This window comes from Hemicordylus capensis, chromosome 7 (assembly GCF_027244095.1).
Source record: "Hemicordylus capensis ecotype Gifberg chromosome 7, rHemCap1.1.pri, whole genome shotgun sequence".
Taxonomy (NCBI): domain Eukaryota; kingdom Metazoa; phylum Chordata; class Lepidosauria; order Squamata; family Cordylidae; genus Hemicordylus; species Hemicordylus capensis.
The window spans coordinates 1,389,020-1,416,740 of record NC_069663.1 but is presented as its reverse complement, the minus strand read 5'-3'; the positions used below and the strand labels follow the sequence as shown (position 1 = coordinate 1,416,740).

The 27,721-nt window shown below is 48.4% G+C and overlaps 1 protein-coding gene across 2 annotated transcripts; it reads left to right on the top strand.

The window, feature by feature from the left end:
* The first annotated feature begins 14,341 nt into the window (after positions 1-14,341).
* On the top strand, positions 14,342-27,464 carry LOC128332502 (uncharacterized). Of its 2 annotated transcripts, XM_053266823.1 has the most exons (11): positions 14,342-14,441; positions 14,720-14,945; positions 23,943-24,121; positions 24,313-24,350; positions 24,634-24,750; positions 24,888-24,967; positions 25,314-25,404; positions 25,542-25,625; positions 26,289-26,393; positions 26,756-26,828; positions 27,198-27,464. In XM_053266823.1, the coding sequence occupies exons 2-11, from the start codon at positions 14,899-14,901 to the stop codon at positions 27,332-27,334; spliced, it is 951 nt and encodes a 316-aa protein (XP_053122798.1). In that variant the 5' UTR covers positions 14,342-14,441; positions 14,720-14,898; the 3' UTR covers positions 27,335-27,464. The 2 variants fall into 2 exon arrangements, with proteins under 2 accessions (XP_053122798.1, XP_053122799.1); XM_053266824.1 differs by lacking the exon at positions 24,634-24,750.
* Positions 27,465-27,721: the final 257 nt, after the last annotated feature.

The window sequence follows — 27,721 nt, the reverse complement described above, 5'->3', positions numbered from 1 at the left end:
AGAGCCACCACCGGGTATTACTTGCTGGCAGACTGGAAGTCGCTTAGATGAACTTCAAGCTCAAATCCTTGGTTTTGCAAATACACCACATGAAAAAGGAATTTTTGACTTGGAAATAGTTGTGCCTGAAAGGTATCCATTTGAGCCTCCAAAGATGCGCTTCCTGACTCCTTTTAAAAAAGGTTTTACTCCCATATAATTCTTCTCTTCTCATTTGCTCAATTTTGTACATCTGTTTTTTGTATGTTTTGAATGAGGACAGAAATGTGAGAATAAAAGCCCCCTGCTTACGGGGCAAAGAGGCACCTTTTTCTCTTTGTAAACTGACCCGAGGCATTTTTGGAAGGGCGGTATAGAAATCGAATTATTATTATTATTATTATTATTATTATTATTATTATTATTATTATTAAAAATCTTGGCGGGGGGCCCATTTAAGAATCTTGTCTCGGGGCCCACTCCAACCTAGTTACGCCCCTGCTTCTACACAATGTATGAAGACATCGTTTTTGTCTGCCCTGCACCTCTTGCCGGTCAGCGGCACTGGATCTATCCCAGATCCAGGCTGGCAGGGGGCAGAAAACCTTCCCTACACAAAAGTTCAAGAAGAAACTCTACCTCCTCGGGGAACTGATGGCATGTGCGTCTTCCAGGATCTCATTCCCAGTGTTGACGGTCTGAATCCTGGAGCCATCCGAGAATGACTTCTGTGGATGAGAATGGAGAGAGGAATGGGTGCTCTGGTGCCCACTTGACCTTTCCAGGGCATCTGGGGTCCAAACGTCAACCCTCCTTCAAGAGGTCCTTCTTAACAGAGGAGCTTAAAGCAGGAGGTGGCTCCTTAGCACCTCAAAACCGTGTCTACCAACGTGTAACTGGGCTCAGAGAGGAAACCAAACCCAAGAATCTACGGAACCTCAGAAACCAGCTTTCCGCTTATTCCTGGGCAGTCGGGTGAGATCATGGCTATTACACAACATTTGGAGTGGCAGGATCCTGAAGAAGAGTCAGGCCTCCTGCTACATGGGACACTGTGGTTTCTTGAATGGTGCCTTTAATTAAGGAAAGCCTAGCTAAGTTCTTCTCTTTGCTGGGCAGAGCTATTGGCCACTTGATGCTGCAGACCCGTGTTTTGAGGCCCTTTTCAATGACACCAGAAAGGGGGCCATGAGGAGCCAAGAAGTGGCAGTGGGGGAAGAATGCACCATCTACCCCAAAGAAGACTTTCCCACTCTAGTTCCCCTCCAGACTGCTCCCTTCATGGACGTGTTTTCTGCTTGGTAGTCCAGAACAAAATCAAAGTCTAGAACCCTGGGGGAGGGAGTGATTTGGGGCAGGAGAGCGGAATGAAGAAGCGAGGTTGGAAGATAGGTAGACACACCCCTCTTCCCTCTCAGCACTTCCCATCCCAAAAGTTCCCATGATGCTTCCTCCATAGCGAGGGTCTCCAACCTTTGCCTGAGTCACTTGTAGTTGAGCCTGGATTGTCACTCATCCCACCCACCCAATTCACTGCTACTACCACTGCAAATATCAAGGCATATGGCTTTTCCAGACAAGTTCTCAAAGCATCCCTTCAACCTGCTAAGACTGGATCTCTACCACACGCCCTCTATTCTTGCTCGAAATGGGGTCTCTCCCACCCCCTCCCAGCCCTGACATGTACAGACTGGGTTTTCATCTCTTACCAGTGACCATTTGCTCGTTTTGGCCACGGAGCACTCTTCATATATCTCCTGTGGCTGGAAGTCACTGAGAGGGAAAAAGGACGAAAGACACAAGTTAATGAGTGAGTGAGTGAGTGTGTCAAAGGAACCCAGAGTAGCCAGTTTCCAGCAGTGGGCAGGGGTGAAGGTAAGAACCCTCCAAGCTCCTTGCAACATAAGGGTTACTTTCTTTCTTTATTTTATTTTATTTTATTTTATTTTATTTTATTTTATTTATATACCCTCCCCGCTCTCCACAACATAAAGGGCTTTCTTTCTTTCTTTCTTTCTTTCTTTCTTTCTTTCTTTCTTTCTTTCTTTCTTTCTTTCTTTCCTGATTCATTCATTCATTCATTCATTCATTCATTGGATTTATATATATTTATATACTGCCTAATTTAAAAACCTCTAAAACAGCTCAGCTCCCTTGGTTGGGGTTTGGAGAGCGGCTACTTGTCAGAGTAGAGCAATGGTCTGACTCAGCATCACCTGTTCCGAGGGGCTGCCACGGCCCCCTCCTCTGCCCCCCAGAGGGGCTTCCACTGCTCCCCCTCCCAGTTGCTCCCTTTGCCCTGCAACCACTCAAGGAGGCACCAGCAGATCCAGCCCTGAAGGAGCAGCCAGCCACACCCTGGCTCCAGTCTCCTTCTCCCGCTCTGGGTGGCTGCAGGCCTCACCTGGAATCCAGGGCCTGAGAAATAGTGGGCCAGGCCCACCAGCCCATGGAGCCCCACAGCGCCTCAGTCCTCAGAGAGCAGACTAGGGGACCGATCCCCCCACCCCACCCATCCTCATTTGAAACCCTAGGGAGCAAAATGTGCATGAGAACCCTCCCTGGCCTCCTGTGCCTGAACCCCTGGATCCTCTCCCAGAACCCAGGTAGCTCAGACGGATCGGCTCTTCTCCTTTGGAACTCCCTTTGCCTGCCCCTGCTCTCATTCCTTTCTGTCCCACATTCCAATAGGCAGAACTTAGACTGGGTGCCCCTTGCAAACTGGGACCTCTTGGGGGTTTGGGCTTTAATGTTGGGGGTCATGACTTCTATGGCAGAGTATTCAGGAGCTAATTCACTCCAATTACAGCAGAAGTCAACAGGGTCTCCGGGGCAACAGCTTGTCCATGATAAGCAGGGAGATTCACACAAGGTTAAACTAATCTGCTTTATTCAGAAGAAGATGCTGAGAGGAAAAGACCTCTATCTGACTTCTGGCTACGTGTTGGTCAGAGAGAGACCTGTCGTGGTCATCAGGGTTACTGGTGCCAAAGGCCGATGGCATCTGGAGCTGGATCTCCAACAATGAAACCCTGGCAGGGGCCATGTTTCTTGAAAGGATCACAAGTGGTCTTGAAATCCAAGGTGCCATAAATCAAGAATGGTCCCAGATAACCCAGGAGGAGCAGGAGGACGTACCTGAGAGGAGCCACAGGAGTTGCCTCATCAAGGCTGCCCACGCCATAAATCAAGGCTGCCCATGCCATAAATCAAGAATGGGCCCAGATAACCCAGGAGGAGCAGGAGGACGTACCTGAGAGGAGCCACAGGAGTTGCCTCATCAAGGCTGCCCACGCCGCGGAGTGAGGGGCATCCTTCTCCCATGTCCTGTCAAGGAGAGAGGAGAGCAGGAGTGAGGATGGGCTGGGCCAGTTCACACCCACCGGGGTCATTCCTAAGCAGCCAGTGGGGACTCCCACCCTAGATTTCTCATCAAACCGCTTTGAGAACTTTGGTGGTCTTTCCCCCACATTGGACCTCTTTGGAGCAGGGTGGTGAACCCTCCCTCTAAACCCCCTGCCGGAGGCCATGTTCAGCGCTCCCACATGGCCCCAAATGGACCAAATTTGGCATGAGCCGCAGGGGAGACAGGTTGCTCTCCCCCTGCTAAATATCAGAGTATGACCACTTTGAAGGGGTCTCTTGGCTCAGTTAGCTGAACTCCCTGGGCCCCGTGGTTGGCATGGCTGGTCAAGCTTTTGCTCAGAGCAGAGGAGCCTGGCCACATCAAGAGGCAGCAATTCCCATCTTCCACAGAACCTGCACCTCCCCCTTGGCAGAAATGGCCCTTTCGGTCCTCCCTCCATCCCCCTCCTCAACATTTCATTTCTTTTACCGAAGAATGACCAGTGTTGTTTTCTTTACTCCCTCATATGGCCATCCTGCCACTCTGAAGGGGGAAGCTGCAGGGATCTCGGAGAGACCAGAAACCCCTTCCCTTCCTCTGTGCAGGTGGCTCCACTCTGCAGTTCCTCGCTGGATGAGGTCCTGGAGTAGGGAGGGGGCTGATGGGGCTCTGACCCATCGATGGGGGGCTGCTACTCCATGAAGACCCCGTGAAGATGGTCTGGGCCAGTCCCTTCCTGCCCTACAAGGTCAGCCCAGAGGGGCCAGGACAGTCTCACTTCCTAAATGTCTCCACCTTGACCCAAATCCAACCCCTGGGGGTCTCCCCACCCCCAACCCCTTCATCGAGAGGGGGCAATTCCCGTCCTCCACATAAGTGCCACTTGGCAGATCTTGCCATTTCTATCTTTCCTCCATCCTCCTCCACAACATTTCATTTCTTTTCTATCCTACTTTTAGTTTAAAAATATCAAAGAGGCTTACAAGCAATAAAACTTGTATTATTTCATTCTAAGCTACTGAGGAAGAAGCCTTTCAAAACAAGGTCATCATCACCATCAATCCAGGGAGGGAGGGAGGGAGAGCGCCTCTCTGCAGGGGTGTTGCTGGATGCTGAAAGTGCTCCCGAGTTTGGGCTCTTTTCACCATCCATTCCAGTCATGCTCAAATACCAAGAATGACCAGTGTTATTTTCTTCAAGTCCCTCATATGGCCATCCTGCCCCTCTGAAGGGGGAAGCTGCAGGGAGCACGGAGAGGCCAGGAACTCTTTCCCCTGTTCTGTGCGGGTGGCTCCACTTTGTGCTTTCTCGCTGGAAGAGGTCCTGGAGGAGGGAGGGGGCTGGCGGAGCTCTGAGCCATCCATGGGGGGGCTGGTGCTCTATGAAGACCTTGTGAAGGTGCGCTGGGCCAGTTCATTCACGCCCACCTTGGTCAGCCCAAAGGGGCCAGGACAGTGTTGCTTCCTAAATGTCTCCACCTGGACCCAAATCCAACCCCTCTGGGTCTCACCTGCCCCCACCAAACACTGAACCTATTTGGGGCAGGGCGGTGGACACTCACTCTGGACTCCTTGCCCGAGGCCATTTTCTGCACTCCCTCACGGCCAAAATTGGACAGAAATTGGCCGTGAGCAGCAGGAGAGGCCAGAAAGTCTTCCTATCAACTGTCGAGTCCAGAGAGTTTGAAGGCAACAGTGGAACCTCCAGCCCCATCAGCATCCGTTGCGAACGGTAAACACACCCAGCCGGGGACTCCCCCCTCCAGCAACCGCCATGTTTGAATGTACACAAGGATGGTGGAACTCCCAGGCCCAGTGGTGGGCACGAGGCACCAGTAGGCTGGGTTGCCAACTCTTTACCTGCTCCTGCTCCTGTGACTTCAGCAGACGCCTGACATGCAGCTCTTAAGCTGGTGAAGCAGTTTCCCATTTCTTTGGGCTAGGAATGGCTTCACCTGCTCAATCTGCTCAAGCTTTTGCTCAAAGCAGAGGAGCCAGGCTACATCAAGAGGGGGCAATTCTCATCCTCCACATAAGTGCCACTTGGCAGATCCTGCCATTTCTATCTTCCCTCCATCCCCCCCCCCACCTCAACATTTCATTTCTTTTACCAAAGAAAGACCAGTGTTGTTTTCTTCACTCCCTAATATGGCCATCCTGCCCCTCTGAAGGGGGGAACTGCAGAGAGCTCAGAGAGGCCAGGAACCCTTTCCTTTCCTCTGTGCAGGTGGCTCCACTCTGCACATTCCTCGCTGGATGAGGTCCTGGAGGAGGGAGGGGGCTGATGGAGCTCTGAGCCATCCATGGAGGGCTGCTGCTCCATGAGGACCCCGTGAAGCTGCACTGGGCCACTCCCTTCCTGCCCTACAAGGTCAGCCCAGAGGGGCCAGGACAGTGTCGCTTCCTAAATGTCTCCACCTGGACCCAAATCCAACCCCTGGGGGTCTCCCCCGCCAAAAAAACATTGAAACTATTTGGGGCAGGGCGGTGGACACTCACTCTGGACTCCTTGCCTGAGGCCATGTTCTGCGCTACCTCACGGCCAAACTGGGACAGAAATTTGCTGTTAGAAGCAGGAGAGGCCAGAAAGTCTTCCTGCCAACGGTCGAGTCCAGAGAGACTGAAGACAGCAGCGGAACCTCCAGCCCCATCAGGATCCGTCACGACCGGTAAACACTCCCGGCTTGGACCCCCCCCCCAGCAACCGCCATGTTTGAATGTACACAAGGATGGCGGAACTCCCATGCCCAATGCTGGCCACGAGGCACCAGCAAGCAGAGTTGCCAACTCTCTACCTGCTCCTGCTCTTATGCTTTTAGAGGAAACCTGGCATATAGAAATTAAACTGATGAAGATTTCCCCATCTCTTCATTTCCATTGCAGCAAAAGCTTCATCTGCTTAATTTTGGACTGTCAAGCTCTTTTTCAAGGCACAGGAGCCAGGCTAGCAAAGAGGTTGGCAACCCTGCAGGATCCAGACTGAAGTCCATCCCTGATCACAATGGAAGGGGACAACAATGATGTGAATTTGGTTCGTCCCTGGGTCTGCCTTTTAGCCAATCAAACAGACACAGTGGGAATCTCTTTTGAGGCGTTTATTGCTACTGCAGATTAGCAAGGTATCCAGTGGGCTTTGGCTCTGCACTGAATACAAATTGGTTATAGGTGCATCTTACATTTATACAAACAATCTGAATGATGCTGACACCCTAGACATAGTATACGTGGCAATAAAATGGTGGGCTAAGTATCTAGTACGCATGCGAATGATTCATTCTTCATCTGGTGATTACTCCTTACTCTTCTGGATATATGGGCTTGTAAAGGTACAGCTGTATGTATGGGTCTTACATTATGGCAAGGTTGAAAGGTTCTCATAAACATTTGGATTCAAGCTAGAATGCATTATAAGCAGCAACATGTGATTATCAATAAAAGGAAAATACATACTATAATTAGAATTATCTTCATTGCCCACAAATCAATAGGCTCTCCATATGAGTTAAATGAAAGTCCTAACTGTTTGGAAATATTAATAATAGCTCTTTCTAACACATCAACTCCTAATCTTGGAAATATAGTTCTGTGTTTTGTGTAGCTAAAGGATTTGGGACATAAAGGTGCTGAAGGGGCTGTACATATGGCAATAAAACTAGATACATTGCATATAATATCCTAGAGCTACAAACATAATTAGTATAATTCTGATTTGATATAGATAAAAAGTTTTACACATAGCAGCAAGGTTTACATATAAAGATCATACAACTTATAGCAAGCAACATTGTTTTAACCCATCTTTATCCCAAATAAGGTATCAATAACAGTCTTGCATTGTGGAACCAGGTGCTTCTAGTGATTAATGGATTATCAGCTTGTGGAAAGCGATAGCAATGACAAGTCACGTACAATCACATTGCTTAAATACAAGTGTCTATAAAATTAGCAGGTCAAGCTTGGGCTAGCTTAATGTCTTAGAGCACAAACTTGGGGATAGGTGCAGACTTGCAGGTAAATGCTCTGGGAAATGACTGGAGAGCAAGCATGTGAGGTCCATGTCCTTACAGCACAGGAGATAGCATGGTTTTCAACATAATGATAGCACATAGTCACTACAAGAAAGTAATCTAAGAAAGTGGTGTAAATCATCAACTCCCACCACTCTTAGTGTCCTCTAGAGTCTGTCATGGCCAAAAAGGAAGCCATGGAGAGCTTTAGAATTAAAATTAAAAAAAACCCTAAGAGTCCTTGGTAAAAAAAATATTTTAGTCCTTCAGTTGAGAACCAAATGCTCTTGTACAACGTTGCAGGATTTTGGCTATCCTGGATGTTCTCTGATCCGTGTTGTTTTGGCTTGTTTGGCTAGTGTCCATAGACAAGCTCGAATGTTCATGTGTTTGGGAGCCTTGACTCCCCCCCTTGTGGGCAATCTGAAATAGTCTCTTTGGCAGAATTTGAAATAGTGTCTTTGGCAAGGTATCTTACCCAGGTAGGATGGTTCCAGGGCTTTACAGCTTGGGGAGATGCTGTTGCATGTATGACTCCAGAGAAAAGTGGCAGTCTTCAGGCATTTGTTGTCTATCCCTCTCCTATAGCACTTAGGAGCAGGAAGATGAACTGTGCATTAGGCCTTCTTCTTCAAACACAGGACAGGGTAGCAGATGGACGTTCTGTCACCATTGGGTTGGATTGGAAATGCAGATAGGGACTGCCCTCGGGTAGCTGCTGCTGCTGCTGCTGGTTAGTTTTCCTGGGTCAGTGTTGATGTCCCTTGGGATCACGTTCTGGCGCTGGATCCAGGTATTCCTTCATTCTGGGGAGGACCAATCCTTCTTGGAAAGACAATTCAAGGCACTGTTGGTTGCAAACCTGTTTACTTGAGAGAAAGACAGGCAAGTGAGTTGCCAATTCCCTCCCCCCATGTAGGGACAGCTTCCTGAGACTAAGTCTCTGGGTGCCAACCATCAACACAAAAGGAAAAGTCAAGTTTTCAAGGCAAATAATACAAAGGATGGATAAAACCTGAGGCTATTTTCAATTTGGTCTTTTGGCATTTTTTCTTTTGTTCCTATGTTCATGGAGCCGCTCTGGGAAGAGCATCTGAAGGTTCCAAGTTCCCTCCTTGGCTTCGCCAAGATAGGGCTGAGAGAGATTCCTGTCTGCAGCCCTGGAGAAGCCGCTGCCAGCCTGTAAAGACAATACTGAGCTAGGTAGATCAGTGGTCTGACTCAGTATATGGCAGATTCCTAGGTTCCTAGGTTCAAATGATCTGGCTGCTCACAGTTACAGTGGCAATTTTCTGCATAAGGAAACACCGTCCCCATGATGGCCAGCACTTCTGTGATCAGCAATATGTATGACCCCCTGAATATAAATATTTGTAGTAGTTGTAGTAGCAGCAGCAGCAGTATAGTATATGAATGTGCTTAAATAAATAAATAAATATGTATGTAATATTTCTATTAAACATATGAAAATTACAAAATATGAAATATGAGAAAGAAAGAAAGAAAGAAAGAAAGAAAGAAAGAATTAGTTTGTGAGGAGATACAGTGATGAGGAAGCCACTTAATTGTGCAGCAGAGAAATGACTTGATTATCAAGCCAGAGGTTGGTGGTTCAAATCCCCGCAGGTATGTTTTCCCAATATAGGAAGATGCTTAAAGGCATCATCTCATGCTTCAGAGGAGGCAATGGTCAACCCCTCCTGTATTCTACCCAAGACATGTTTGTTTTTAGATTGTGAGCCCTTTGGGGACAGGGATCCATCTTATTTATTTGTTATTTCTCTGTGTAAAGCTGGACTTGGAAGAAGCAAGATAGAAAAAGTATTGACGCTGCTGGAGAAGACTTTGCTGCTGGAGAAGACTTTTGAAGATACCATGGACAGCCAGGAAAACAAACAAATGGATTATAGAACAAATCAATCCAAAATTTTCACTCAAGGCAGAAATGACCAGGCTTAAACTTTCATACTTGGGACCCAGCTCCCTTGAGAAGTCTATAATGCTGGGAAAAGTTGAAGGACAGAGAAAACGAGGAGGACCAGCAGCAAAGTGGATGGACTCAATTACGGCTGCAATGAACGCAGCCCTGAGAGACGTTAAAGGCCAGTTTGAAGACAGATCATCTTGGAGAGAATCCTCTATGTGGTCACTAAGAGTCGACACCAACTTGACGGTACTTAGTCAATCAATCAAGAGAAAAATGACATTGAGGACAGATTATGGGGAGGTAAGTCATAGACAGGAGGTGATTCAGCACTTGAATCAGATTCCCTCCTCCTAGTTCTTACGTGACTGTGTGAGAGTGAGAGCTGCATGTAGAGAGACTGCTCTGCCACTGCCATGTCTAGTTTGGCTCCCAGTCAGACCATTGGTCCAGCTAGCCTAGAACTCCGTGCTCTGACAGGAAGCAGCTCTCCAAGATCCCAGGGGATGGGGCCGTAGCTCAGTGCTAGAGTATATGCAGAAGGTCCCAAGTTGTGTCCCTGGCAGCATCTCCAGAGAGAGCTGAGAAAGACTCCTGCCTGCAACCTTGAAATGTTTTAGCTGGACTTCACTGAGCAGAATGATTAACTGCACTTCACTGAGCAGGTGTGAATGGGTAGAAGGCCAAAGTCTGTCATTCTCCTGGGACAATTAATTACCTGGGATTATCAGCAGGTAGCCATGCCCATGACATTTCTGGCTGATTCCGGCAGTTAAAGGCATGGGGAAAGGGAAGAACAAAGACTCATAAAGTCCCCATTCCTCCTGGTCACCTTGACCCTCTAGATTCTTTTTAACAAATACATGTCTGTGGATTTCAGCCTTTCGCCTTCCACCAAAGTCTAGGAAATGTTTTTTAAAAGAACACATTACATCATGAACACATTACAACCAAATCCAGTCCAGCTACATCCATGCAGTTTCCAGGCCTCCCGGCTTTGTGATGTTTACCTCCTGGCAACTTTGAGCCGTGTTACTTCCTTAATTCGTTCTCTTGTGGCCGTTTCGAGGAACTGTGGGCGTCACTGGCCATCTAATTGCACTAACATTTCTCCCGGGGGAGGAACAGCGGAACAGGTGCTGGAGGCGAATGGTTTGGTCGAAACCAGACTCAGCTGGAAATCTTGGCATTTCCCTGGGCCTCTTTTGGCCTTGGGGGACTATTGATGGCTCTGCTGATATGCAAACGTCCGTCTACAGTTCCAGAAGTGAAACACGGCAGGGGGAGAGAGGAAAGTAGATCTGGTGGAGAACATGAAGAGATGTGCGTACTCCCGTCAGTGACGGAGACCCTGTTGCTGGCTGTACCGGTGACTGAGTACTCCCATTGAAATGAACAGAACAAGTCAACTTGTCCCATTCATTTCCATAAGACTGCTTAGAGTCAGCCGCAGAGGGAGGCCAGCGGTGACCCAGGTGCTGCCCCCACCGTGGCCCCCTCCAGCCAAACCCCCTGCGTCTGATGTCAGATGCAGGCGTGTAGTTTTGCTCCCCAACAGGCCCACGTGGCCCTGTTTAGGAGCTCAGTTGGCCAGCGCTGCGTTCACCTTTAAAAGTCAGGGGGAGCTGCTCTGGCCGCACTGCAAAGGTAGTGCTGGCCAATTTCGCTCCCAAACGGGGCCACAGGGCCCCATTTGGGAGCAAAATCACACACACACCCGTATCAGACAACTTAATCTGGATTTAAGCCAGTCAGTGACTGGAGTAGCCCATCTCATAGCTGCTGCACTTAATTGTGTGTGTGTGTGTATACACATATATACACAAAAACACAAATTTAAGTGGTACAGAGACTATTGCAGTCACTGGTTCACATCCACACTAAGTTACTCATAAGCAGCCTGATTGAAATTCATGGGACAAGAGCAATTTTCTGAAACCTGTCGCTTAGGCTGAGGAGGAGGGATACGCTGAGCTTCAGCACATAGCCAGCCAATCAGCAGCGGAGGGGGAGGGTCTTCACGCTGCTCCCTCCCCTTCTGCAGCAGACACAGCACTGAGGACACCTCAGCTTCAAGCCGGCAATCCTGAGATGGGGAACAAAGAGCACAGCTGCAGTGTGGGGGCAGGAGGGCTCTGAGCCCCCCCTCGATATTATTTATTTATTTATTTATTTATATACATAGACAGGTGTTATTGACTGGTTTGTTTTATCCAGACATCGAGTCCTTCCCAAGGTCCTGGGATGGCTGAATTTTATTGTCAGTTGTTATAGATATCGTCGCAGAATATAGGCTGTTCCCAGGAAAGCTGCTTTTTGTAACTGGCTGGTGGTCATTTCTGTGGCCCCTATGGTGTTGAGGTGCTCTTCAAGGTCTTTTGGAATTGCACTTAGGAAGCCAATTACCTCTGGGATTATTTGGGTCTTTTTCTGCCACAGCCTTTCAATTTCAATTTGTAGATCTTTGTATTTGGTGATTTTTTCTATTTCTTTTTCTTCTATTCTGCTATCCCCTCTTATTGCTATGTCAGTTATTCTGACTTGTTTTTCTTTCTTCTCGACTACAGTTATATCTGTTGTATTGTGTGGCAGATGTTTGTCTGTTTGTATTCGGAAGTCCCATAATATTTTTGCATCTTCATTTTCTTCAACTTTTTCAATTTGATGGTCCCACCAATGTTTGGCTACAGGTAGCTTGTATTTTTTGCAGATGTTCCAGTGTATCATCCCTGCTACCTTGTCATGCCTTTGATTGTAGTCAGTCTGTGCAATCTTTTTACAAAAACAACAACAACTATTATTATTATTATTATTTTTTGCATTTATATCCCGCTCTTCATCCAAGGAGCCCAAAGCAGTGTACTACATACACAAGTTTCTCTTCACAACATCCTTGTGAAGTAGGTTAGGCTGAGAGAGAAGCGACTGGCCCAGAGTCACCCAGCTAGTATCATGGCTGAAGGGGGATTTGAACTCGAGTCTCCCTGGTCCTAGTCCAGCACTCTAACCACTACACCACGCTGGCTCTTCTGATAGCCTTCGAAGTACCCCTAGGGGTACTTGTACCCCCTGTTAGGAACCCCAATCTATCTCAATATTGTCTGTTCTGTCTGGCAGTGGCACTCCAGAGTTTCAGGCAAGAGTTTTCCCCAGCTCTCCCTGTAGATGCCAGGGATTGAACCTGGGACCTTCAGCATCTTTAAGCAGATACTCTACCACTGAAATACAGCCCCATCCCTAACACAGTCCAAGGGACAATAAAATGCTCCTTTAGGGAATAATGTTTGAAAACTACATGCAGAAGGTTCCACATTCCCTCCCTGGCAGCATCTCCAAGACAGGACAAGATTATTATTATTATTTTTTTAGGACAAGATTTTAGGGCTGAGAGAAACCCTTGCCTGAAACCTTGGAAAAGCTGCTGCCAGTCTGTGTAGACAATACTGAGCTAGATGGACCAAGGGCCTGACTCAATATAGAGCAGCTTCCGATGTTCCTAAGTTCCTATATTCACAGTGAAGTCCTAAGTGTTTTGAAACGGAGGGGGGAAATGTTTAAAACTGAACACCTGGACATTTTTGATGAAACTGTGAGTCTGGATTTGCTTAAAATGGCAAGAGGGTGGTGGACAGTAGGAAGGCAGGAAGGCAGTCTAAATAAATATCATATGATTTGTCTTACACATAGTCTTACACAATGCTTGCTTGTGGTAAAACTTGTTTTTGTTTTTAAAAAAGCATGTGGTTTCTGCATAGAATAATCATGTCTGAGCTTTTCTCCCCCCCCCAGAACGAGAACATTGAGGCGCTCCAGAGGATGATCAGGGCTTTGCTGGAGGAGGCCCCCTCTGTCTGGAACTTAATCAGCATCTTGAAGGTAAGAGCAATGAAAGCCCCATTCAGACAGTTGGTAGTACATGTGTGCAGGTGTCTGAACATTGGTACGTGATTCTGTGTGCATGACTGTAGTTGCTTCATTTTAAAAGTGAACCTGGGCACGGGCTCCTCACAGGCCTGGTCCAGCTAGGAAGTGTCATGCAATGCCTGAAAACAGGACTGCCTAATGGTTACATGGTTTCCATTCACCCCTGAGCTCGTTCATGGTTCTTCTCTGCAACTTTGCCAGCTCTAACATAATCTGGCTGAGCTGGGCTGACCAGAACTGCACCCCATATGTCAAAGGTCTCTGCCCCAAAGCATTGGGGCAGCTGTCTCCACCCAATTCCTCAGCCAGAAGGAGGACGGTGCACCACCTTGAAGCCTATTGGGCTACCTGTATTGCTGCCCCTCCTTCTGTTCTGCACTCTTTCCTTGCCCCATTGGCCCCCTCTCCTGCCAATGTTTGCTTAAGGGTCGCATTCTTACCTTCTCCCTGCTAGGTTGTGAAGTGTCTGCCTTTGCTATAGGCAGATCTTTAAATCCTCCCCCACCAGTGACTCTAGCAAGGGTAAGCCACCCAGAGGGAGGTTCTGGTGACTAACCAATCATATTGAACCCACTCCAGCGCCACCTCCAACTCCCTCAAGGGGCACCCCAGCTGTCTCCGGAGTCACCATCGGTGATGAGGTGCCCCAGGCTCCTGGGGAATGGTTGGGACTGGGGCTGACTCTTTGGGGAAGGTGAGCCAGCTGGTGCTTGGGAGCCCGGAAGCCAGCCTGAATTGCAACAAAGGGAATTCCCGTTGGTTAATTCCTCATGGGAAATCAAGTCCTGAATCTTCCCTCCCTTCCCATTCTTCTTCCCTTCCAGGTCTGACAACTGTCCTGGAGGAAGTGGACAGAGCTGAGGTAGGGAACCATTGAGTAGTGGGCCTTCCTCCACAGAGCTCAAGACATCTGTGTGAGAGGCATTTCTTCCATCCGGGATCTGGGAGCACCCACTTTCTGCTCGGATCCTTTTCCCAGTTCTGCAGTCTCCCTGAGAAGCAGAAGTTGCAGTATATTCCATGGATCGAATGGTGTCCCCAGAAAGGACTTGAGAGCAGCCCACCAACTAAGGGTGCCCGCTCCATTTCCAGGAAGGCACAAAGAGTCCTTCCATTACTAACAGTTCAGTGCTTCTAATTTTCAGGTCATCTTCAGCTGGATCCAGTTTTTGTCCGCCATAATTGAGGATGTTAAAGACGTCAGGTCGCTGGGTGGTCAACTCCTGTCCTATGATGAGGCTGAGGCCGTGGAAGCCGTACTGGTGAGTGAGATGCGGCAGAGAATGAAAGGGAATGCCCTAGTGTGGGCTCAGTCCAAAGTGTGTGTTTTGGGGGTGGAGCTATCCCAAGGAAGTTGGGGCAGCTGTCTCGACCCAATTCCTCAGCCAGAAGGAGGACGGTGCACCACCTGGAAGCCTATTGGGCTACCTGTATTGCTGCCCTCCTTCTGTTCTGCACTCCTTCACTGCCCCATTGGCCCCCTCTCCTGCCAATGTCTGCTTAAGGGTCGCTTTCTCACTTTCTCCCTGCTCTCTTCTAGGCTGCGAAGAGTCTGCCGTTGCTGCAGGCGGCTGTTTAAGACCTTCCCCACCAGTGACTCCGCCAAGGGCAAGCCCCCCAGAGGGAGGTTCTTTAAACGGAAACACCACGTTGAGCCTACTCCAGCACCACCTCCAACTCCCACAGGGGGCTCCCCGGCAGTATCCAGAGTCACCATCGATGAGGAGGTGCCCCAGGTTGGGACTGGGGCTGACTCTTTGGGGAAGGTGAGAGAGCTAGTGCTTGGGAACCTGGCAGACTTGTGGGTCCGAATGAAAAGGCCTTTGGTGAGCAGTCGCTTCCCTTTGGGAGATGCTAATCTCTCATTATTCATATAGGCTGGCTGACTTGGGCTGTAACCTAGAACTGGTAGCCCGCCTTAATTGCAAGAAAGGAAATCCCCGTTTTTAAATTCCAAATGGGAATCAAACTCCTTAAACCCACCCACCCCCGACTCTTCTTCCCTTCCAGATCTGACAAGTGGAGTGGAGAAAATGGAAAGAGCTGAGGTAGGGATCCATTCAGAAAAGGGCCTTCCTCCCTAGAGCCCAGGACATTTCTCTGAGAGGCATTTGCCCCATACGGGATCTGGAAGCACCCACTCTCTGCTCTGATCCCTTTCCCACTTCTGCATTCTCCCTGAGAGGCAGAAGCCGAATATTCCATGGAGGGGGTGGGGTCCCCAGAAAGGACCTGAGAGCAGCCCACCAAGTAAGGGTGCCCGCTAAATTTCCAGGAAGGCACGGAGAGTCCTTCCATCACTAACAGTTCAGTGCTTCTAATATTCAGGTCATCCTCTGCTGGGCTGAATTCTTGACGTCCGTTATTGACGGTATTAAGGATGCCAAGTCCTGTGAAAGTGAGATGCTGTCGTATGAAAAAGACAAGGCTGTGGACGCCGTACTGGAGAGTGAGATGTGGCAGAGAATGGAAGAGGATGACCAAGCGCAGGCTCAGTCAAAACCTGACTGCCAAAAGTGTGTGTTTGAGGCTGGTGCTGTTCCAATGAAGTCCATGGGTACTGACCAACTCTCTTCCGCTCTTTGATCTCTGCCAGGAAATTATGGAGGACTGTCTGTGGCAGGACTCCCAAGTGGGCATGTCTCAAACTCTCAACCCCTCTCACAGGGGTAAAAATGGTTCTTGCAGGCAAAGACCTTGCAGCAAAACTGTGAGGTCTGGAAGCCATGCTTGCCTTCTGCTTGGGGAACCCCAAGGCAAAAAGTGACCCATTAGACCCTCCTCCATTTGTTCAATATGTAGAAGTCCATCCTTACGTAAATCAATTAACATCAGAATATTACGTCTTTTCTCTTCTCTTCTCTTCTCTTCTCTTCTCTTCTCTTCTCTTCTCTTCTCTTCTCTTCTCTTCTCTTCAGATGGCCTTGTCTTCGAGGACTTCCATGAAAAGGAGGAGTTTGTCTGATCGCCCATTTGCTTCCTTTTCTTTTTAATGCTCCTAAAGCTAGGAGAATAGCTGCCTGGAAGTATTATATGTTTTTAAGAATACATATCATACCATATCATATCATATTACATGATTGATCTTAACAATGACTTTGAAATGGTTCTGTATTGTATTTTGTATTTCCTTCACCCCTCCCCCCTTTTCGATCTGTTATGATTTAATTTTTGGTTTGTTTTATCTTAATAAGTACAGTTTATTGTTCTTATTCTTATTTGCATTCTTATTCTTACTATTAGTGAAACTGCTATATATCTTGAATTTCTGCCCAGACATTTATGAAGCGACATAACAGCTGGGGGAAGCACCGTGCTTTGTAGAGGTGCACCAGGCAGAAATTCATCTGGGGCATCTGTAGGAAGTTGATTGGGGAAGCTGCAATTCTGGAATGTCTGCCTAGACACATCCCTCCCCAGCCCAATGTCCAGCTGAGAGATCAAGGCAAAGTGTGGCTGCATGGAGCCTCTTTGGAAAGCCACCATACGCTCCCAGACTGTACAAAGTCTTGACAGCTTCTATGGTGCGGAATTTAACATGGCCACCTTCGCTTGGAATTTCCGTGCTTTTTAGAGTAGAACTGGAAATGGAAAGCATCTCAACTCTCATCTGAAAGAAGAGGTTTTTGGATGACTGGAGAACATTGAAGCCCTATTGAGTTGCTATATCTAAACCTTTTCTGATCAGATCCGCTTAAAGTTAAAAGACGAGGCCACCTGAAAAGATGACACTACTTCCAAATGACAGTCAGGAGAGCGCTGAGGACTAATGTAGAGAACGAAGAAGGACCTAGTTTGGGGCCTTCTTATGTGGACCAGCTCAGTCTTTCTCCTATTCCAGCTGGACGACCGCAAACATGATTAATCTCCCCAAAGGGAAGAACTTTCACAGCTCTTCCTTTTTAATGAAACTCTTACCTTCAGCATCATTGATCTCAACTAGAAATTAAAATGTCTTACTCCCTGAAGCGTATCACACCATCCATAGATGGCAGAAGTAAGATTAAAGTAGCAATCCTAAACATAGCTGCTTGGAAGTAAATCCCTTTGAAATCAATAGGGCTTACGTTGAGTAAGCATACTTCAGTTCAGGGCTGTAAGATCCGAAACATTCCAATTCACAGACTAGCCCAGTGGAGCAGAACTTCTCAATGATTCTATTGACAGGCTTTTGATCTGGCTTGATTTGGGGCTGTGTTGCGTGGAATCCGATCGAATCATTTGGAAGTCTTGTATATTATTGCATAAGTCTATATACACTGACGTAATGAGGAGGTTTGGAGAGAAGAGGTTGCAGAGGAGCTCTGTACTGACATCAGTGCTGGATGATAGTCTTGACATAGCATCTTTTATTGTACACACCATTTTCTTTGTGGGATTAATCTGCACATAACTGGGTGAGTCATGATAGCTGCTGTTTCACCAGTGGGCAGGCAGGATCACAGTGTGACTTGCTCAAGACCACCTATGAGTTTGTGGCTGAGCACAGATGTCAGCCGGGGTCCAGATCAAGACTGCTGTCCCACCCCACCCCACCCCCATTACATTTATACCCCACTCTTCCTCGGTGAGGGTAGAGTTCTCCATGTTATCCTTGCAACAGCCTTCTGAGGTAGGCTAGGCGGAGAATAGTGACTGGCCCACGGCCACCCAGTGTGTTTCATGGCTGAAAGAGAATCTGAACCCAGGAGAGGTGGCTCAGTCATGCATTATGAGAGGCTGTCTCCACAGGAGCACCAATGGCCATAGGGATGGATTTGGGGCTTGATCCTGCTCTCAGTTTACAATCCTGCTGGAGGCTCAGCACTTGATTAGACAAGAGGACATCTGGAATTTGGTGATGCGAGCACCAAGCCCTCTTTCTTTCATGCCGAGACATTGAACAGCTGGCACCAGACCTTTATGACCAATTCAGGTTTTCTGTTAGGCGACTCCAGAACAGCATTCAATCCGTGATTGGCACTAGCTTCTCCCTTGTGCTTCTTTTTAGATTGCGAGCTCTTTGGGGGGACAGGGGGCCACTTTCTTCTCCTTTTTGTATGTAAACCACTTTGAGAACAGTTGCGTTGAAACATGAGATATAAATAAGATAAGTAGTTGTTTGCTTCGGTATTCCATTTCTCAACATCCTTCCTTCACAGAGGGGGAAAGTGCCAGTTGGACTTCCAAGGAGACCCTGACCTGGATGAAGCTGGCTCACTTTTGAACAATATCGTGGCTTGAGTTGCCCTCCGAACAACTTGAGTTGCCCCCCGTAACGTCACGGGCTTGCGACGATCTCTAAACTGCACAGGCGTGCAGTTCATTTGCTTCAAGCCACCATCCCTCCCCCCTCGCTGCCACCCCTCAGCCACCATTAGAGTCTTTGGTTTGGTTTTTTAATGGAACTTTGGTGGGGTGGGCCCCCCAAAGGAAGTTTTGGGGAGCCTCGCATGGGGGTGGGGGCTCGTGGCTGGGCGGTCCGGATGCCCAAATTACCTTGGTGTGTCCCTAGAAGGATCTGCTCTGCTGCTAACACCAGACATGGATCTCCTGACCAATGACCCGTTTAACCACTGCCACCAAGTAGACTTGTGTGTTCTAGACTGAATCTACCGCAATGGCCTTCCAACCTTCCGTTGCAAAAGCAAACTTCTTTCAAGGTAGTAAAGCCTATAGGCGTGGGGTGGAGTCCACAGAAGCTAGAATTTTCCTTTCGCTATTACAAGAAATCTGACTTTGTGATTAGTTCACTTCAAGGTTGTTTCACACGTTCAGTACAAAACAAAAACAACAACAGTAACTAACAGAGCAAAAGGAACAGACAAAATGTGATCAAAAACGCATCCAAGATAGATACGTAGATCTATGTCTTAACATGTGGTTATGAAATGTCTTGGTTTGATGTCCGGTCACAACATAGCTATGCATCTTATTGATCTTATTAGCAAAGCGCCAAAAGGAAGCTACCCACACCAGTTACGGAGTAGAGTGCAGAGTTGAGTTGTTGCCATTATGTGAAGAAGACACATGGAGATTGTTGTACAATCTAAACGAAAAAGATGTATTGGTGAAGTACATTTAGAGAGGAAAAACCTAGTCCTATCTATCAGCTACATAATGAATAGGAAGGGAGAGAGAGATGTTTCCATCTACTCTCTCAGAGGAAAGGAAGAGGAGTGACTCTTGACTGGGAATAGCTGAGGAGTCGAGGCAGGGGCCATAGAGGAGAGGCAAGAAGGGACAGGTAAGGAGGCCCTCACTAACTACCTCCACGCCCAATACCCCAAGTGGTCATTAGGAGAGCTGGTGCAAAAGGTCGATGCACTGGAACTCCATCTCCAACTCTAAGAGTAGTAGCTTCTTTACAGTAAGTGCAATTTCTGACCTAATTCCAAAGGAGCATGGAAGTCTCTTGTGCAGAGTTCTCTCTCTCTCTCTCTCTCTCTCTCTCTCTCTCTCTCTCTCTCTCTCTCCATCATAGTTTCATGGTCAGCATCAAAACTTCCATATGATCTAGAAAGCTGGGTTTTGGAACATGTTCATGACCATCTAACTAGCCTGGGACAAGTTTACCCTGTAGCAGAGGCCTGTACAGAGCAAGCCAGGCTGCACATGGGATATCTCAAGCTCTTTGATGTGGCTTGTCATGCACAGAAATCATGCTTGATGTGGAAGAGGGGAGTGGACTTCAATGTTCTAATCAAAGAGCTGCATCTGAGCTGGCACAATACAAGTGCCTGTTGCTATTCTGTTAGAATGAGCCAGCCCTATTGGTATCCCAGGTATATTTTGGTGTACTTAAGCTTTGCCCATATATGGCAACGCTTTTCTGCAAGCAAATCAGAGTGTGAAAAGTCAGACCAGATATTGGTGGTCACCAGGGAGCTGCTGCTGAAAACGGCCTCCAAGGATCTGATCTCCATCTTGTTGCTAACACTTAGAAGCATTGTGTACATGTGACAATTGAACTGGGATTCTCCATGTCTCCTTCGAATGGGCTTGTGGAGATTGACAATGTGGTTGCTGCATTGTAATTTCACCGAGTACACATGCGCAAACCCAGTGAAGGTCATTCACTTCAAGGAGGCTGTTGTTGGGCTTTGTGATTATTTAGCAAAGCACCAAGGAAGCTACCAGGCACTGGAGAAGATCCTTTATCTTCTGCTTCTGGTGGAGAAGGAATGCCCCTTCTGGTTGTGGTACAGATTCTTCGGGTTCACGGTCTGGCTCTTGCATCGTGAGACATCTTGCCTCTTTCACCTGGATCTCTGGCACAAGTTCTGGCACATCATCCCTAGTTGGCCCTTGTCTCTCATCAAAAGACACCACATTGCAGATCCTGACCTCTCCATTTGTAGGATCAAGGGTTCTCTATCCCTTTTGGCCATGCGGATATCTAACCAAGACTCCCAGTTCACAGTTGCGATTGAGTTGGGTTCTCCTGGCCTTTGGGACGTATGCATAAGCTTTCTATACAAACATTTTGACATGCTTTAGAGAGGGCTTGTGCCCAAGCCATCGTTCAGATGGTGTCTTGTCTATTGCTTTGGCTGGCAATCTGAGTGGCAAGGACTTAGGAACACATGGGAAGCTGCCATCTCCTGAGTCAGACCATAGGTCCATCTAGCTCAGTATTGTCTGCACAGACTGGCAGCGGCTTCTCCAAGGTTGGGAGAAGGTTGGGGTCCACCCTGGTTGCATATGAATGGGAGGCTAGCACTGTAAGAGATTCCCCTTAGGGGATGGAACCGCTCTGGGAAGAGCAGAAGGTTCCAAGTCCCCTCCCTGGCTTCTCCAAGATAGGACTGAGAGAGATTCCTGCCTGCAACCTTGGAGAAGTGGCTGCCAGTCTGTGTAGACAATACTGAGCTAGATGGACCAATGGTCTGACTCAGGAGATGGCAGCTTCCTGTGTTTCTATGACATCAGAATGTATTAGCTCCAAAGGACACTGTGACTGTCTGTGCAGAAAAGCTGGCTCTCACCCCTTGATTCAGTAAGCAACACTGACCCCTTGTGGCAGCTTCTCTGCATGACTACACTTTAAAGTCCTTCCGAATGCCATTTCCCCCAAGCTCATTTATCACATGGATTTGCCTATGTGCTAGTCTTTTCGGCCATATGGTCGAACAGTTCTTGTCTTTGCATGAGGCTGCAAGCCTGGCCTGTTCAGTTACACAGTCCAGTTGAAAAAGCACATCTTTATGCATATGGGCTATATATATTATGCATCAGGAAATCATCCTTCTTAGCTGATGTAGCAAACGTTGTCCTGCAAAGTCACTTTGCAACTTTGATTGACTCCATCTCCCACAGAGGTCAAGTTACTCTCCATATCAGGGACTAAGAGGGCATCTTGGATCAAAATCTTTTCCATTTCCCCATCCAATTGCTTACTAGACAGTTCAGCAGTTCCTCTCCTGGATGAATAACTATTTTTCCCATCAGCAAACCAAACAGCAACTTTGTCATTTTTGTCTAAATCTATCAACAGTTGAGGGGAATTCAGGATGTTTGGGGTAGCGCCTGACTCAATAAGAAAACGATTCCTCTCATTCCTGGTTGCTACAATGAAAGACTCTCTCTCTCTCTCTCTCTCTCTCTCTCTCTCTCTCTCTCTCTCTCTCTCTCTCTCTTTCTGTTTCCCGTTCTTTCAATCCAACCTGCTGTTTGCTTCTCTGTCTGTGAGAAACGGGTATCCTCCTTTCTATTGTGTACACAGACTGTCAGTCATCTCTGGAGCTATGCTGACCAGAAACAGACTTCCCCAAGTCTTCAAAGGTCATCAGGCAATGGCTGTGCTGTTAACCATAATATCAGTTGTCAGCTCTACAGCCCTATGAAAGCAATGTAGCTGCAGCTTATAGCAGCGAGCAATGTTGGTATCCAAGCAGTTGTGGAAAGCTAAACAACACTTGAGATTGACCCTCATGGTTGCCCACTCGCCCTTTTTAGGACAGGGAACTCCCTCTACTTGTCAACCTGATGAGCTGGTGAGGACTCAGCCGTTAAGAGTTCAGAAAACTTTTGCTCTCCACCGGAAAGAGACATCCCACTTCTCAGAGAAGTTGAAGGTCACCCCTTCAAACCTGCACATACACTTCACTCAAGCCATTTCCAGACTTCTCTTCCTTGGGTGTGCACCCAAACGGACCAACTCCAGCATCCATGAACTCATTCTTCTACCTGTATATTGGACCCTCCAGGTATGACTGATGCATTGCCTCCAAGCAGGTTTTGAAGTATGACTCCAGAGGCAGCATGGAGAAGACAAGCGGCTGCCTCTCTGTGGTTGACTGCTGCACTATTACGTCAGTAGCCTCCTCCCTCCTTCACTTCCACTGGGTCTCCTCCTCTCCAAGCATGGGAAGGAGAGCCCTGCTGTTCCCCAAACAAGAGGGTCCAGAGGGAAGCCAGGCAGCTGTTCAGAGCTTCCTTCCACTTGGGGCATCAGCTCTTGGCTTTGAGACTCAGAGGGAGGGAGGGAGAATCCTGCTGCTGCCTCTTCCGCCACCCTCCGCTGAATAATGCCAAAGTCAGCGATGAAGAGGCAGAGTGGAGAAGGCTAAGCAGCCACCGACCTGCTCCACGCTGCCTCCTGGCAGGCAAGTGACAGCATCGCCACACTCTGGAAAGAGCAGAGAGCAGTGGCCAGAGGGCAGAGCCAGCAAAGTGATGTGTGTCCCCTCAGGTGAGAATCAGTGTCAGGATTGCGCTGAAGGAATGAGTCCCCGTGTCGTGCTGAAACAAGAGCACATCCCAGCAACCAAGGTGGCTCTCGGGATGAATGGCAGTGGGCGGAGGTGGAGGGGTCTGCTCTGAGGGGCCTGTGGTGGTTTTGCTTTCAACATGGTGGGGAAGAGAGTCCTCTGATTTCTCAGATCAACAGACATATGAACAGGAAGGGTGAGGTTTGGAAGAACTTCTACTACTACTACTACTACTACTACTACTACTACTGTTGATATACCGCTTTTCGACACAAGTTTCCAAAGCAGTTTAAGTGGAGTAAGAATCAAGGAATAAAGATGGCTCCCTGCCCCCAAAGGCTCACAATCTACCGAGAAACCTAAGACTGACACCAGCAACCGCCACTGGCGGGTTACTGGGCAGGGGGTGGGTAGGGCCAACTGCTCCCCCGTGCGGCCTCTGTTCAATAAAGAGAATCAGCCCTTTGAAAAGGTGCCTCTTTGCCCGCTTGGCAGGGGATGCCTCCAAGTCCTGAAGCAACCACTAGAGGCAAGAGGACCAATGGCCATTGCTGAGGCTCATGACACATCCTCTTTTATGACACCTCCGGGGCTCAGCTGCTCTTTGTGGGTGAGTTAGGCGAGGAGGGAGGAGGCGAGGTGGAGAGGAGTTGGAGAGATAGCGAGGAAAGAGTGTATTAGAGAGTCCGTTTCTGTTTCTGTTTCTGTTGATCCATCTATTTATTCATCTATTTCTTTATTTATCCATTTATTGATTGATCTATTTATCCATTTATTTATCCATTCAGTGTTACAGTTAGTGTTACTGTTTGTTATTTTGTTGCTTGTTGTTTGTTTGGTGGTGGTTTTGGGAGGGATCTAGGAGGGGAGGGAGGGACAGTCAGCTTTTAGTAAGAGGAGGGATAGTTATTCAGCGAGGAAGAGTTAGACAGGGAGGGAAATGGGGGAGAAGATGAGGAAAGGCTTCTTTGCACGGTTAGTAGGATTGCATAACAGCTTTGCCTTGCTCCCTCTGTTCCCGGACAGGTCTGACTAGAGACCCATTCTCACCTTCTCCCTGCTCTCTTCTAGGTTGCGAAGAGTCTGCAGATGCTGCAGAAAGTTCTTTAAGACCTCCCCCAGCAGTGACTCCGAAAAGGGCAAGCCCCCCAGAGGGAGGTTCTGGCCACGAAGCAAGCAGGTTGAGCCGACTCCAGCGCCACCTCCAACTCCCTCAGGGGGCACCCCGGCAGTCTCGGGAGTCACCATCGGTGAGGAGGTGCCCCAGGCTCCTGGCGAATGGTTGGGACTGGGGCTGACTCTTTGGGGAGTGTGGGACAGCTGGTGCTTGGGAGCCCGGGAGCCAGCCTGAATGCCAACAAAGGGAATTCACCTTGCTTAATTCCTCATGGGAATTCAAGTCCTGAATCCCCCCTCCCTTCCCATTCTTCTTCCCTTCCAGGTTTGACAACTATCCAGGAGGAAGTGGACAGAGCTGAGGTAGGGAACCATTGAGGAGAGCGCCTTCCTCCACAGAGCTCAGGACATTCCTGTGAGAGGCATTTCTTCCATCCGGGATCTGGGAGCACCCACTCTCTGCTCGGATCCTTTTCCCAGTTCTGCACTCTCCCTGAGAAGCAACAGCTGCAGAATATTCCATGGAGCGGGTGGTGTCCCCAGAAAGGACTTGAGAGCAGCCCACCAAGTAAGGGTGCCCGCTCCATTTCCAGGAAGGCACGGAGAGTCCTTCCATCACTAACAGTTCAGTGCTTCTAATTTTCAGGTCATCTTCAGCTGGACCCAGTTCCTGTACGCAGTAATAGAAGACGTCAAAGACATCAGGTCGCAGGGTGGTCAGCTTCTGACCGATGATAAGGATGAGGCTGTGGAAGCCGTACTGGTGAGTGAGATGTGGCATAGAATGGAAGGGAATGCCCAAGCGAGGGCTCAGTCCAAAGTGTGTGTTTGGGGATGGAGCTATAGCAAGGAAGTCCGTGGGTAGTGACCACCTCTCTTCTGCTCTTTGATCTCTGCCAGGAAATTATGGAGGATGTCAAAAAGCATCCGGACCCTGGGTTCCTGCTGCGGTTAAGCCTGGACGCCGTCACGGAACTCACGTATGCTTATAGCCCACGGGGATTAAATAGGAGGGGGTTGTGTCAGGAAAGGGCAGTGGCAAACCAGGCCAGATCTGTAACTGGATCTCCCCTTTCCCAAAAGATGGCCATTAATGTGAAGGTTTTTCTTTTAGAAAGAAATCTTCTTAAGTACTATGGCCTTTTGCGAACCAGGGCCTCCCCAGACGGGGACTGGTCATTTTTGGAAAAAAGAAGGGAACCATCACAGACCTGTCGTCGTTTTTGACGCTTGCTGGGTTGCCATGTTACTCTTCTCTAGAGGAGCTTCCATTGGCTGGATCACCAGCCCTCCTCACACTACGAAATCTCATCTTTCTCCCTCCAGCAAAATGAAGCCGCCTATGCCCTTCAATCTCAAGGCAGCAGTCCTCAACGTGGCGGTGTCCGGGCTGAACCAAGTGGACCCAGGGACCCAGGTAAATTCTTCTTGGGCTTTTTTCTCTTGCGAAGAAAACGTGATAGCACTGTCAGTACCAGTGATTTTTCAATGTTGTATTCTCAAGACCGGTTGTGTCTCCTACTCATGACTGATCTTCTCTTTCCCCCCTCGAAGGAGAACATGGCATCCTTTAAGAAGATGCTCAGGGGGCTGCTGGAGGAGGCCCCCTCTGTCTACAGCACCATTGGCATCTTGAAGGTAAGCGCAATGAAAGCCCTATTGGGACGTTAGGTAGTAGATGCGTGCAGGTGTCTGAACGCTGGTACGTGCGTGACTGTAGTTGCATTTCTTTTCAAAGTGAACCTGGGCACGGGCCCCTCACAGGCCTGGTACAGAGAGGGAGTGTCAAGCAGTGCCTCTATTCAACAGCATGTATGAATTGCAGTCCCTGTGTCCAGATCTGCCCCTGTGCACTCTCCACTCGTGGTCCGAGTGTGCAACATAAGGTGTGAATGGGGCTTCTATCTTCATCCTCTCCCACATCCGAACGTGGTCTGACAGAAAGAGGCAGCAGACCCCATCCACTTGGTGTATTCAAGATACATCTAGGTCACTTCCTTATTAGAAGACAACTGGCTGAGAAGACAGAGAAAACCATCACTCTCATAAGCAACTTTCAGAAATATTGATCAACTTTAGAATTGACTTCTAGAATTCTGAATGACAATTCAGAAATATGTCAACTTTATTGTGGGGGGGGGGATGTTTATATGGAATTTGATCCTCCTTCGACTCCTTTGGGACGCAACCAAGGGATGTTCCTGTAGTGGAACAAATTCCTTCCGGGCTTAGCTCTCAGTAGCATGGCAAGGGATGATTTAGGCCAGTGCGATGACTCTGAGCTGCTGTTTCAACCCACAGGAGCTCCACAGGTATATTGAATCAGAGGAGCCCCGGCTGCAGGCTCTGGGCCGAGAAGCCTACGTCTACGTCCTGCAGCATGTGGCCAGACTGCCCAATGTGGAAGTAAGTACCCTGCTGTGGACATGGCTTGGCTCTGCTTCAGCATCCTCTGGGACCCCTTGTCAGCTTCCAGGTTCAGAAGAAGACCTCCCATTGGTCCCTGGTCACACGGGGGCAGCCTGGCAGCACACTTGCTGGAGAGGGGCTGTTTCCACTGCGGCTCACCGAGGAAGAGGAGGAACAGGACAGAGCTGTCACCCGCCCCCACCCCATGTCTCTTCTGGCTGCCCAGTGCCCAGAAGAGCCACACTCCATCTTTGGGAATCCTCAACTTTGTTCCCAACTGGATCATCTTCAGTTCTTCACTGCTTTGGATATGGTGTCACACTGACATGAAAACAACATGTCCGTCTTTATTTCTACAGCTGACCACACACAAGGCTCTCTTGCGCATTGAAGATGACTTGACTCATCATTTGATTCAAAGCACCATCAAAGGTAATGCCAATTTCCAGGGAAGTGGGGAGGGCAGAACTGTCTCCTTGGAATCCCAGAATGGGCCTGGGTGACAAAGGTCATCATTCGTCCAAGGAGCCCCAGTTTTGCTCTGACCTCTCTGTGGCAGGCCTCCCGAGTGGGCATGTTTCAAACTCCCAACCCCTCTCACATGGGCAAACACGGTTCTTCTTGGGAAAGTCCTTGCAGCTAAAGTGCGAGGTCTGGAAGCCATGCTTGTCTTCCGCTTTGGCAATCCCAGTGCAAAAAGTGACCCATTAGAACTGTGGTCTCTACTCTATGACCCCTGATCTGACTCTTCCGCACTTCCTGTGCTGATGAGTCTCAATCCTTCCTTTCCCGATCAATCAGGGCGGCTGGAAGGAAGGGCACGGCCCGCTCCCCACCCGTTAAATGTGTTGAAAGTTGCTCTTTATGGAAGGAGCGGAGGCAGCAGTGCCCGGGCTGATGCCTTGCCTGCACAAGCTCCAAGCGATGTGCTTGCATGATGGCCAGTTTGAAGAACTACTCCGAGAGAGAGAAAATAAGATTCCAGGATCAGAGTTCCAGTATCGATTGATTGATTTTATTGAACGTATTTATGTACCACCCGAAACGTATGTCTCTGGGAGGTTTACAATAAACAGTACACATGAAAGAAAAATAAAACATGAAAATCGTTTATTGTCCTTGCTTGGTGTGAAAATGTGAAAGACACCCATTTTTGTATGATACTGAAAACAAAATCCCGCAATTAATACATCCTTTATTGGCTCTGTTGGGCAAAATGAAGAAAGCATCTCAAAAGGGAAAACCTCTTCTGGCCCTGACTTCCTGATGGGGGAAAGAAGGGCTGGATAAGGGGCGCTTCTTGGCCATGCTGGTGATGGACTTCC

Bases quoted from the DNA above. Each gene is read 5' to 3' on its own strand.
- LOC128332502 (XM_053266823.1), top strand. From the start codon at position 14,899: ATGAGGAGGTGCCCCAGGTTGGGACTGGGGCTGACTCTTTGGGGAAG. The intron at 24,351-24,633 runs GTAGGGAACCAT...TCTAATTTTCAG, and splicing joins AGGAAGTGGACAGAGCTGAG to GTCATCTTCAGCTGGACCCA. The intron at 24,968-25,313 runs GTATGCTTATAG...TTCTCCCTCCAG, and splicing joins GACGCCGTCACGGAACTCAC to CAAAATGAAGCCGCCTATGC.